Here is a 12,904-nt window from a genome sequence, read left to right as displayed (position 1 = left end):
TTGCAATTAGCATTTTAACAATTGATATTGGAGTATTTAATGTCAAGAAAAAATATACCACATTTTAATTATTTTGATAGCAAGATTGTTATAATAAATAATTTAGAACATTGAATGCTTCCAAGAGAATAGTTTCAAAGTAAAAATGCACGCTAACACAGTATACAAATATGTAAAAAGAAATTATTTGAACGCCACCTGCTTGTATTTCAAAACACTCGTTTTTAAGTCAAAACGCATCTTCTATTTATATAGAATAGAAAGATAGATACATATCTCAATTTGTTATAATAGATGTTTAATATTAATTTTTAATTTATTTAATATTAATTCATGAATTCCATGATTCTTTATCCACTTATATTATAAATGAAAAAATTAAAACAGAGAAAATTTATTTATACTCTTCCATTTAAATTAGTTAGCATTTAAGGATAATGCTAAAAAAAATTGATGATATGTTTCATGGTCATTGGCATTATTTTTGGTAGAGAATTAAACATATGTGCTCAATAAAATTTACAAACAAGAAAAAGTAAGTTTACATGCAAGCGGTAAACAAAATGAAAGCGAAATATTTGTACAAGTTCACATGGCGACTGGGAACATCTTATGTCCATCTCATCTTTAATAATAATGGGAATAATGCCCAATAGGGGTTCTTCCAAAAGGTACCTTCCAATCCAACGTTAAACTCACATGCAAAATTAGCCACATTGTCTGCTAGTTCCGTTCTTTCATCCACAAACATCAAGGCCCTATTCGGTGTATGAGAATCCTATGTGTGGAAGCAGAATTGGACGTGGAATTTGAATTTTAGCATGTTTGGTATCATAGCATCTAGATTCCCAAGAATTCATATTCTAGCAAAAATTGCAAAATTAAATTCCATCACTAGCATGATAGAATTGGCTCATTTTTCATAGAATTGTGTCCCTAACATTTTGGCCCTTACCATCATCACCTTGTCTTCCTCCAACCTAGCCTTTGTGTGTAAGATCCTGGATTTTAATTTTGAAAATTTTCACTATTTATAAAGGTATTTTAGTCAAATTAAGTGAGTTTTTGATTAGTAATTTTTTTGGGAGACTAATGTAACTAATAAATCCTTGGACAACCTTAGAAGAGGGTTAAATCGGAGTTTGAGCGAGCTATGGCATAGAGAAAGGCCAAAACGTGTTTAGGGTTCTCCATGCCATGCACCGTGGTGCATGTGCAAAATCTGCATTAATCAGCTCGCGAAATTAGACAAAAAATGAGAAGTGGGATAGAGAGAATATGGAGAGGCAACGATTTTGGTGCTAGGGCTCGACCTTTGACATTGGAAGCATTTGGAGCAAGATTTAGCTTTAGGTAAGCTTCTTTCACTTCTCCTTCTCCCTATATTTGAATTTTCTAATGATTGGATATTTTAGGGCTATGAATTCGTGTTTTCATGGGCAATGGCCAAACCCATTGCCTTAGTTAAGGCTTTGAAAAGTTAAATTAAACCTCTAACTTTAAGTTTATGAGTTTTATGGTGATTTAAAATTTTTGGTTAGGGTTTGGACAAACTCTAGGTAGGGATTGGATGATTAAAAACAATGTGCGTAATGTAATGGTGTTATTTATGTGTTGAGATGTTAAATAGGATTAAATTAGTGTGTTAGAAGGGTTGTTGAGACTAAATTGAGGTTTTGAGTATAATGGGTATCCCTAGTTGTACTATAAAACGGGGTGATTAATGTGAAGATTTAACAATTAAGGATTTAATTATGTAGATTAACCTTTGAGCGAGTATTGTGGTGCTAGTGGATACGTGTAGAACTATTGATTGACCACGGTAACTTCTTTAGTGACAAAAAGGTTGAGGTAATTTGATTATCTAATCTCTCTTTTTGTGTGTTTGGATGGTAGTGTGTAAATTTCAAAATGAATGTTTTAGTTTGGTATTAATATAGTAATAACATAAAATTATGATTGTGAAGTTATGTGAAATGAAATGAAAACCTGCTTTAATACTTTTATATTTGGAAAGCTAAATGCTATTTTTATATATAATTACTTGTGAAATTATATAGTTTAAGTGAAAAATGAGAAATTGTGATAATTTATATGTTATGACCATGTGTTGGAATCCTTAAGCATGTTTGACATGATCATTATGAGAAGGTGGGAGTTCAACTTAGTGTGTTTTTGGAACATTGTTTGAAAATTTATATGGTATACTGGCACCGTGAAGGCCTCAGTGCTTAATATTATATTGTTTGAAAGTCCCAGTATGATGAGTAATAGATTGGACATCGACACCTCTAGTAATTATGGACAAGGGAAATCTGTGACCTATAGTGGGCGAAGGTGCTCTTGGCTAGGGCTACTTCCTACTAATGGTGAACTTAGGCCAGTCTAATCACATGTGTAACAGTCCTCAGCCCACCTCAATGGGGGTCTTTTGGACTAGATCAGCCCACCTCATGATAGCGGAATAGCCAAGTACCACCTTATAAAAAGCTGGCTTCTGCTACAGTAAGGTGGATTGGCCCAGTCCAAAAGACCTCTGGTAGGGTGGGATGGGGGTAGGATGAAGACTGTTACAACATGCACTTGGTCCTTTTGAATTGTCAGTTCAGTTGAAAGACATAAGGAGGGTATCAGGTGGTGCGTGGATCATGCAATTATATTATAACCATATGTGTGGATTTATGAGACATGTTACATGATTTACCATGCCACTTCACATGCACACAGACTGTTCTCACACATGAATAGTTATTAGAATATTTAGTTATTGAGTCCTCGACTCACCCCATGATTACATTTCATAGATGAAGATTTCAATAAGGACAAGGGAAAGGAAGGTGCAATTGAGTATCGAGGGGACTAGCTCTCAGTTGTATAGTCCTTTCACTTATTTTGGTTTATAACGAATGGTTGAATGCATATTCCAACTTAAGACATATATATATATATATATATAGTTTTGTGATACACTTGCATGAATTATGTTGTGAATTATGGGTATCTCAGCCTGAATTTGTTATATCTGTGTTGTAATGATTGTGAGAGGTTGAAATACTAGTGAAGTGTTAGTTTTGTATTAAATTGTGTGTTTGATTAGCCATTGGGTTATTTACGAGACATTGTTACCCTTAGTAAATTTATGTTGAAATTGGGATTTTAGTGGTCAAATTGTGTTTGGACTATTGTGGTTGTGATTTAAATACTTGAGCAAGTTGTTTATGATCCATTTAAGTTGGGTCAAGTGGTTTTATGGCTATTGGCATTTGGTTTGAGAGTTTGGGCACATTGGTAGTAATTTTGAAAAAAAAAATGTGCCATTTTAGGTTTGGGTATCCAAATCTCATTTGGCTCAGTGTTTAAATGTGAGACCGATGCCAATAGCTAGGTGGCTCTAAAAGCTATGTGTGGGACATTTGAATTGCTCGAATCGAACTTCATATGACAAAATGACGCACTCCAAAAGTTGGCTTAAAAAGTTATCATGACAGCAGTTTGTTGTTATGACAAGACACGCGTAGTAATTCTATGATATTAGAAAATTCATTCTCGCTCACTAAATTATAAAGTTTGAAGCTTTACTAAATACAAAGTTTGTAGTAGAGCTTGTGCATGTAGTAATTCTATGAAAATATTTAGACTAATCCAAAATGAGATTCCTTTTGAATCACTTCATGAGCAATGCTTCATGTGAGATAAGAGATATTATGGCAAGATAATGATCTATCTCTCTCGACTAGAAGCAAAAAGTAAGTAGTGTTGACTACGTGGCTCAACTGACTTCATTATGATGATATTGTTTTGATGTTTGATGATCATTGGTAATCCTTCTCAAGAGTGTGCCAACCTTTTGTGAGCTGAAACTTGTATTAGAAGTCATAATCCAAATTATTAACTCCATAGCCATAAAACCTGTAGGAAGAGAATGGCAAAAATGTCCAAAAAAACTAATTAATTTAATATAGGCCACAAACGTTAAATTTTAAGAATTTACAAGTTTAATTTTTAATCTCTAAACTATTCCATTTATTTTTAAGATAAATCAATCCATTGGCTTAACAAAATTTTATGATATATAAAGAGCTTATCATTAATATACAATATATTTATTATTAAAAATTTAAAAATTTACAAAAATTTATCATTAATATACAAAAATATATTATTGACAAATACAATAAATCAATCATAATAAAAAATATAATCAATATTAGGTTATTTATTTAAGTTGGTCATATACAAAGATTATATATGTAAAAACCTTTTATTTTTATTGAAGACCAATTGCACCATGCCCGAACGTGTTTAGAGGATAACAATCACTTACATAATCACTATTACTTGGAAGCGACTATTAATTAATTAATTATAATTAATCATTGGTGGTATCATTTATTGTAGGACCATGTCCTAATATCATTCATCAGACATCCTCTTACAAAATGTTTTTCATTAAAAAGATTCCTGACACGCGCTCAATGGATGTGGAATTCTTGTTTAATCACTCATTTGCAGTTCATTGGATCTTACAATAATAATCTAATCACGATTCAGTCTCCCCTTCACAAAACAAGCGGCATAGGCACTACGGCTCATAACCACTTGATTCAACAGAGCCGGGGTTTTTGGATTGCCTTTCCACCCAGTTGCAGAAATACGCTAGTCATTGAATCCCCAATGCACTAGAGTTAATGATTAAAATCATAATAAAATCATAAAACAATTATAAACAAAACATTTCACGCATGTTAATCCAAATTTCTGTATTATGCTTTCTCAAAACAATACAAGGATGCAAGAAAATAGGAGTGCAGCTACAATAACTTGATAATCTTAAAATGTATTACCTACCACTTGCTGTCAATGATTAAGGAATACAGAATATGCATTTAAAGATACAGGACCAGTTGTGCAGAACTAAGCAGCTCCACAGTGAGACAAGAGACAGTTTCACTCTACTTTGGCTTTACAATAACATGAAAACTCATCTGCAATTAGTTTTTTTTTTTTCCAAAAACATACAGCACCTAGCATTGTCTCAGGTTAGGATCTCATTGTGAGACATAACAGTAGCTACTCAGTGACCTACATATATATATAAATAGCTGAAGACCCAAATGTGTACCTAAATTATAGCTTAACTTGTGATAATCACATCACAGTTAAATCAAGCACATGTGGGGTTCATTCCACAGAGAAGAAAGTCCATGTTCTTCACTTTCTTCCACAAATTAGGAACTTTCTTCAACTCACAATCCTTTCCTGCAATATCTTCCTTCCACTTGAACCTTCGACTCAGTCTCTGCATATGAAGCCGAATCTCCAAAGCTATCCCATCACTGTTCTTGACCTTCTTCTCCAAACAGCCACTATCATTATCCTCTCGTCCATTGTAATCTCTTCTCAGAAGCTGCTCGTAATATTCCTTGTTCCTTTTCTCCAATCCATTGATCTGTGCCTGAAGATCTTCAATTTTCCTATGCAGCATGAACACTCTATGATCCTCCCTCATCTTCACCACACACTTGGCTAATTCCCCTGCCTTCCTCTTCACAAACATAGACTCTGAGGCCAAGCCTTTGTTCTCTTCCACTAAAGCCTTTACTCTGAATCCCAAGCTAGCATTCTCATTCAGCAGAACAAGCCTCTCTGACTCCAAAACCTCAAGCAGGCTCTTCTGGAGATCTATTTTCCTTGAAGACTCCCCATACTTCTTCTCCATCACACAGACCTCATGGATCATAATCTCATAGTCCACGTTCTTGATCACAAGCTCAGCAACAATGGAATCTATGTCAATCAAGGGAGTGTTGGAGAACTTGGTTTGAGGAGGAGTAGGCTGCTGCTGGTAAGACAGTGAGCTTTCCATATCAGAATCAACCTGGCTCATCCCACTGGCTGCTTCTTCTTGGTCTGAATAGCCATCTTCAATGGTTGAAACTTGAGATGAGTGTCTGCTATGGTGATGGTGGTGGTGCTTGTGTTTGGCCAACGTCTGGATGTAACGATCAGACAAGGTAATATAGCCATTGTACAGATCCTGCAAGAGTGTCAGCAGCTGAGGACGCTTCTGATAGTATGATTCTGCCCTTTCTGCAAATGTATCTCCCACTTCTTCATCTTCTATCCCCATGGTCAGCACCTTCATCCTCTCCTCCAGATCTGACATTGAACACCAAATCAGAAAGCAAGTAAAAGCAGAAGAAGAGGTGGAGGAGGAGGAGGGTAGAGAAAAGTTTTGATCTTGTGAAGGGGCAGTTGACTGTAGCTAACCTGATATACTGAGACCCATTGTTTTGGATGGATTTCCCAGTCAAGAACTCAAGATGAACCAAAAAGTAGAGTTAAATAGACCAGAACCCAATTAGGATGCTCTATAATTTAGGGGTAGAAGAAAGGGACAGGCCAACCAACAATGACACAAGAGAAGGGAACACTGAGAGAACCACAATTAATATAACTCAGGAAACGTTAGAGGAAAAAGTTAAAACTTCTCAAGGACCTACACACTATTTCAAAATGGGAATTTGAATTCACAAGCGACTTTGCTTGCAGATACAGGCTAGGCTATTAGGGTATGGCGTAGGACTGTGCTGCAACAAATTAAAGCACAAGTCAAAATCATGTACCTCATCAGTGCATTTACTGAGTGTGAAGAAAAGTTCTTATCTTCCCCCAACTTCCTTTTAAACAAAAACAAAAAGGGGTTCTGAGCGATCTGAAGAACATGCACAGGAAGCGAGGATAAAAAGTATGGTCGCCGTAACAGATGCCAACAATATCTATTGTGTACTGCAGCAAGAAAACTAGATTGGGACCATTGTATATATTCTTGCCTCACGCTATCCTCCGGTTTCAAAATTTAAACTTGAGAATAGGGTTTGAACTTTGAAGGGTCCATGCAAAGGAACAAAAAGATAAAAAAGAAGGGAAATTTGAAAAAGATCAGAAGACAAAGTGGAAATTTAAAAAACACAGAGACACCAAGAGAATTTTTCTTCAGATTATGAAGTCTCAACATTCAACAACAAAATTGTCAAGGAGGCTGGCTCGCAATTACATAACGGGAACAGTTTCCAACGCAAATTCTTCACAAGGGTCAATTTGAGTAACGCATTGGCCGAAGAAAAGGAATGGAAACTAATTTTTTAATATAATTGTTGTGTGTACCGTTGTGGGCTTTAAATAATTTCAAAAAATGGAGGGGGAAGCGCGTGGCAGAGCTGAGCGTGGAGGAGAGAGAGAGAGAGAGAGAGAGAGAGAGAATCGACGTACGGAAAATGGTAATTGGAGGAAGAGAAACACAATGTACATAAGAGGGACAGATGAGAACTGGAGGATTCTTCTGCCTCTGTTGTTGATGTGATAATTGATTGAAGGATTTATTGCTCCTAAAAAGGTTTCTCTAACCTCTTCTCACTTCTCACCTGGGAGGCGCATGTGATCTCAATTAATTCTGATTTCTTTTACCGGGGCCCCTACAAAAGTTAAAACATTTTTAATTAAACCTTACAAATATTTTTAATTTTATTTTATATTTATTTTTATTTAATAAAATATATTATCTTAAAATAAATATAAAATAATTTATTTAATAAAATTACTTTAAAAAAATAATAACTATATTTAAAAAATTAAAAATATCTTATATTATTAAATATTTAATTTTTTAAAAAATATTTTATATTTTTGAGTGAAGTAAGTAACTTTTTCATTTTTAATTGTTGGTTTTTAATTTTTAGTTATTTAAAAAACTCAAATTAAAATTTAAATTTTCAATGTTCATGATTTTCTATTTAAAATTTATATCTACTCTGTTAAAAAATAGAAGACATTTTTAATTGAATCTCACTTTTTAATAAAATAGTTACCTATTTTAAATTAATATTATCTTTTTATATTTACCTCTATTAAACACTTTATAATAAGCATAAAGTCATTTATTAATAGAGACACTTAAAAAAAATATGATTGCATTTTAAAAGATTAAAAATATCTTATATTTTTAAATATTTAAATTCTCAAAATATACCTTATATTTTTAAACAAAGAGAGTAAGTTTAAATTTACTATTCAATATTCATGACTTTTTTTTTTCCTTAACATGTTTCACCTTAGATAAAGGAGAATTTAAAAAAAAAAACAGGAAAGGTAAAGGAAAACTGTGGAAGTTATTAAATTTATCTTAAAATTAAATATTTTTTTAAAACACTCTATGATTCTACCTCCTTTAAAAATGATTTAATTTTTTAAAACATAAGACATTTTTTTAAAACAAACAAAATTTTATAGATAATAATTATTCTAATATCACCTCTTATTATTTTACTTTTTAAATAAATTTCTTGACACTCTTATTAATAAAAGATATTTTTAAAAGTTTGTAAAAAAAATTTATAAATTTTACTCCTCCAATCCAAAACATAAATATTTTCCTCCTACTAATCTTAATTTAAAATATAAGTAATCTATTACATGCAAAAAAAAATTTATTTTACTCCTTATATTTATTAAAATAAATAATTGTGTAAATGTATCTTTCAGTGATAATTCAGATTAAGAATAAAAAAATAAAAAATATATTTTTATGAGAATAGGGATATTAAATTAAAAAAAAACTGTTTATATTTTGAATTAGATGAAGTATTTAATAAATTTTATTTATATGTAAAATTTTACCCAAAAAAAAATATCTTATAAATTGTAAAGGAAAAAGTAACTTGTCAGTCATAAATATGACCAAAAGATCCTCGTCTTGAGCCTTACAAATTGGACAGGATGAACTAATTAGTATAGGCTTTATGTTGCACAAGATCATATTGGAATTCTTAAAATTTTTAATATATAAATATATGATACTCCCTCCATTTAAAAATATAAAATATTTTTAATCAAATTTCATTTCATAACAAACTAATTATTTACTTTTCAACTAATCTTATTTTTTTATATTTACCCCCATTAAACACCCTACAATAAATATAAAATTATTATCAATAAGAATGCTTTTAAAATAAAAGCAATAATTACACTTCAAAAAATTAAAAATACTTTATATTTTTTAATATTCAACTCCGTAAAAAATGCCTTACATTTTTAAAGAGATGGAATACATACTTTGATTTTCAATTTCAATTTTCAACTTGTGCTTTTTTTCCCTCAAAGTAAAGAAAAACTAAAAAAAAACTATTTGTCCACAATTGTGGGCCAAGGGCCTATAAAATAATTACCCTATATTCATGACACTTATTTCTCCAAATTTTTTGGCATCCACTCTTTTATTTAAAAAAAAAAAAAGCCAAACCAACAAATACGTTCAATTAAGTTCATTTTATTTCACTCAAGAAGGAAAATAAAATAAAACTGAGCTTATTTTATGATTAGGATAGGCATGTGGCAGCATGGGTTCACTCCGGACTTTGACTTACGGAGTCAAGTGAGAGTAAGAACGAAAACGGACCGATGGATACTACATTGAAAAAGCTAATGAAGTAAGAACATGAAATCAGAAACAAAAACCAAATTTCAGAGAAAAAAAAATAAAAAAATAAAAAAAGAAACCAATACCGGTAATGTGGGTGAGGAACCAAGAGGGCATGTTGACGAGGGTACAGTCTTTGAATGCTTTTGCAGATGACGAGAGATGAGAATTTGAAATCACTTTGTCTTCTTCCTTTTGCATATAAACCAGGTTTGAGGCCCCCTCCATTAATGTTCTTGATTCAAGATCACCCTGAATTTAGCTTTAAAAACAAAATTAAAGATAATTATATGCAAAATACGAAAATATGATAGAGCAGTAAATAGAAAGCACTAAAACTAGACTCATCCAACCGATCAAAATACTTATTTGAGAAGATCAAACAACTCATAAATAAAACATATTATTAAACCAGTTACATATGATTCAAATATGAGTTAACCCGATTTGCATGATACAGTAATAAATACTAAATAGCAAGACCTAATACTCATCCATGCTGGCATGCTCTTTGGGATTATGACCCTTTGCATTTAAAGCAGGCAATGCTATGAACACAACAAAGGGGGGGGGGGGCAGAGCAGAAACACAAAAACATGAGAACGCAGATCTCAAAGAAGCAACTGATGGAGCACGGAAATGTTTTTTGAATGAGGATTTGTCAAATACCAATATATTAAACTAGTATTTTTGAATAAAAGTGGTTTTGTTTTCAGGCTCTCTGAGGTTTGTATGGGATCAAGGTGAATCATGTGAGCTGGGAAAAACAGGGACATTGGGCGACTGGGCACTTGCTCTGTTTGGCAAAGGGGAAAACAGAGGAAAAGGAAAGAAAGTTGGAAACTTCATGCAAATTAGGACACCGGATTGCTATACAACACTGACCCAATTTAGTTCCGAATAAGAATCATGAAAACAAGAGCAAATAAGAGAAGGGGAGACTCACCGGAATTTCCAGATTGATGGGTGGCAGAGAATCGTGACGGAGAAGAAGAGCGCTCGGAAGGATGAAAGATTAAAAGCAGACACAGAAAGAAGTAAGCAAGCCAAGTGACGGGAAAGAAAGGAATGAGGGCCAAGGCATAAATGCGTATAATGAATGCCACGTCACCAGTCAAGGGGCCATCACCAAATTCTGCACTGGAGTTTTTTTTTTTTTTTTTTAACTACCAAATTTTTTTTTTCTTTACAATTAGAGCTGAAAATACAGATAAGTCCAACTTTAAAGACTTTGATTCTTATGGGCTCAGACTTGAACCCAAAAGCTTAATTTTTTATTTTAAATCTCATTTTTAAGTTCAGTCCTTATGTAAAGGGTTCAGAGTTGAGCCTCCAAGCACTTTTTTAAAAAATAAAAAAAATTAAATATTAAATATTATAAATTAATTAAAATATTTTGAAATTAAAAAAAATTAAGATCCTCATAATTTTTTAAAAATTAAACAACACACATTTAGAAGTCTAGTAATAAAATTTAAATCTTGGTTAAAAATAATTTATTTTTTATAAATACACCAACATAATAATTATAAAAAAATAAAAAATATCATAAATTTTATACTATACACTGATATTTATTAAATTATATTAAATTAATTTTAAAATAAATTAAAATTAATAATAATATAATGCGTGTTGGATCGGGTGAGAAGGTCATTGGTTTTAAACATGTGTTCTACCAAAAAAAAAAAATAATAATAATAATGTAATAGGATTTGAAGGACTGCCCGAGCCCAAGCCCGAGCTTTTTTTTACAAAGTTTATTAGGGCCAAGCCCTCAAACCTGATTGCTTTAAAAAAATTATTTTTAAAGCCCGAGCTCTTCTTTAAACAAGGCTTTCAAGTTCGGCCCTTCAGGCCCGACTTTTATTCCCGGCTTTATTTACAACCAATTTGTTCACAGTCCTCATCGTTCCTCCAGTTTTTAAGCCACGGTTTGAATTTTAATAGAATATAATTAATTAATTTTAAATGTATACATTATTTTTTAAAACATAAATATTAATAAAATTGTACATAATATTATTAAATTTGTGAATTCTATTCAAAAAATAAAATATGTTAATGTCAATATAATAATAATAATAATAATAATATAAATTTTAAACAATATGTGTAAAATAAAAAGAAGTCACGACCTACCAATTAAGAAAAAATATAATATGAAAGTTGAAGAGAGAGACACGAAACTCTCTGAGGATGTGACACATGGACTACAACACCCAATTTCAGAAGACTTCACTTCCCCTCGCTCAGTCTCCAACATGCAAAATAGAGGCTTACAATTTGCTGGAGGGGTATGGCTGGGATGTAAAATTTTTGACTGCCGACGCATGGATCTAATGTTAAAAATCGATTCTGATAACCTCCTCATTCTAGCTTACAGTAAAAATCGATTCCAGCCTTTTTAATCAATTAATAGGATCTTGTGGTGTTTGGATAATTTTCATTTAAAAATTGATTATGGCTTAAAAAATCGATTGATCGCCCCTATCCAGACAGGCAGTCAATTGCGTTATGGTGTTGACTAAAAAAGATTGCGGTGTGTTGGGTTTTTTTTAATGTATTTTTCTTTTTTAATAAGCTAAGAGCATTATGGTTATTGATCAGGACCCTATAAAAAAAACCCATATCCCCCAATTTGAAGGTAGAAAAATTTTTCTTCAATCTTTTCTTTATTTAAAACAAATTTAAGTGAATCTTATCTCAAAAACTCACAGGAGGTAGAATATATTTTTAAAAACTTACAAATTATTGATCAACAAAAATTTTATTAGATATGAAAAATCAAGCTTTGATTAGCCAGAGGTGGGAATAGGCCAAGTCTTTAATAAAGACTTACAATTTAGTTTATTTCAAGTCCAACTTAGCTTATTTATCAAATAGATTCAGCCTTTTAATTAAGCTTATTTAATTAAATAGATCAGATTTATTTGTTCAAGACCTAACTTACGAGCTCAACAGAGTAGTTTATTTACACACATTGTGTGTGTCTCCCTCTCATTTTACAATTTAATTTTTAATCAATTTATTATTTCTTATTTCTAGTTATGTTTTCAATCATATTGAATTTATATATTAATTTTAATTTTAATGTTGTTATATTGTATTTTAGTTAGTAAGTTCTTTCAATTATTATATATTATAATTGATAAATCATGTTATATATTATATATTACAATAATTTTAAAATATATTTAAAACGTTTAGAACTAAAATGCGAGCCCATTTAAAAGGTTTGTTTTTTAAATAGGTTTTTAAGTAGATTTTCTTGTTAGGCTGAGCTTTAAATAGGTTTAAACTTGAACTATAATTCTATGAAAAAAAACTTTATACAGATTTTAAGCCATGCTCATATCTTTAATTTACTATACAAATTTAAATTTATTTGATCAAATTTTAGTTCAGCCTGACATATTTTCACTT

At 31.5% G+C, this 12,904-nt stretch overlaps 1 protein-coding gene across 3 annotated transcripts; it reads right to left on the bottom strand.

Annotated features, from left to right (window-relative positions):
• Positions 1–4,821: 4,821 nt before the first annotated feature.
• Positions 4,822–10,480, bottom strand: LOC129289033 (kinase-interacting family protein-like). 3 transcript variants are annotated; one of them, XM_054925864.1, is made up of 3 exons: positions 10,425–10,480; positions 9,565–9,740; positions 4,822–6,159 (listed from the first exon to the last, which is right to left on the bottom strand). In XM_054925864.1, exons 2-3 carry the CDS (start codon positions 9,704–9,706, stop codon positions 5,165–5,167), a joined length of 1,137 nt encoding a protein of 378 aa, XP_054781839.1. In that variant the 5' UTR covers positions 9,707–9,740; positions 10,425–10,480; the 3' UTR covers positions 4,822–5,164. The 3 variants fall into 3 exon arrangements, with proteins under 3 accessions (XP_054781839.1, XP_054781848.1, XP_054781844.1); XM_054925873.1 differs by lacking the exons at positions 9,565–9,740; positions 10,425–10,480 and adding an exon at positions 6,627–7,113; XM_054925869.1 differs by lacking the exons at positions 9,565–9,740; positions 10,425–10,480 and adding an exon at positions 6,271–6,609.
• Between the last annotated feature and the right edge of the window lie 2,424 nt (positions 10,481–12,904).

The sequence above is a fragment of the Prosopis cineraria genome, unplaced genomic scaffold (genome assembly GCF_029017545.1).
Source record: "Prosopis cineraria cultivar Desert tree isolate PC_DT_omini unplaced genomic scaffold, ASM2901754v1 PC1, whole genome shotgun sequence".
Classification (NCBI taxonomy): Eukaryota; Viridiplantae; Streptophyta; class Magnoliopsida; order Fabales; family Fabaceae; genus Prosopis; species Prosopis cineraria.
Note: the sequence above shows the minus strand (reverse complement) of the source record. Positions and strands in the feature narration are given on the sequence as shown.

Excerpts from the sequence above, each read along its gene's own strand:
- LOC129289033 (XM_054925864.1), bottom strand. The coding sequence starts at position 9,706 with ATGGAGGGGGCCTCAAACCTGGTTTATATGCAAAAGGAAGAAGACAAA. Across the intron at positions 6,160-9,564 it reads GTTCCTCACCCACATTACCG|ATCTGGAGGAGAGGATGAAG; the intron begins GTATTGGTTTCT and ends GTTCAATGTCAG.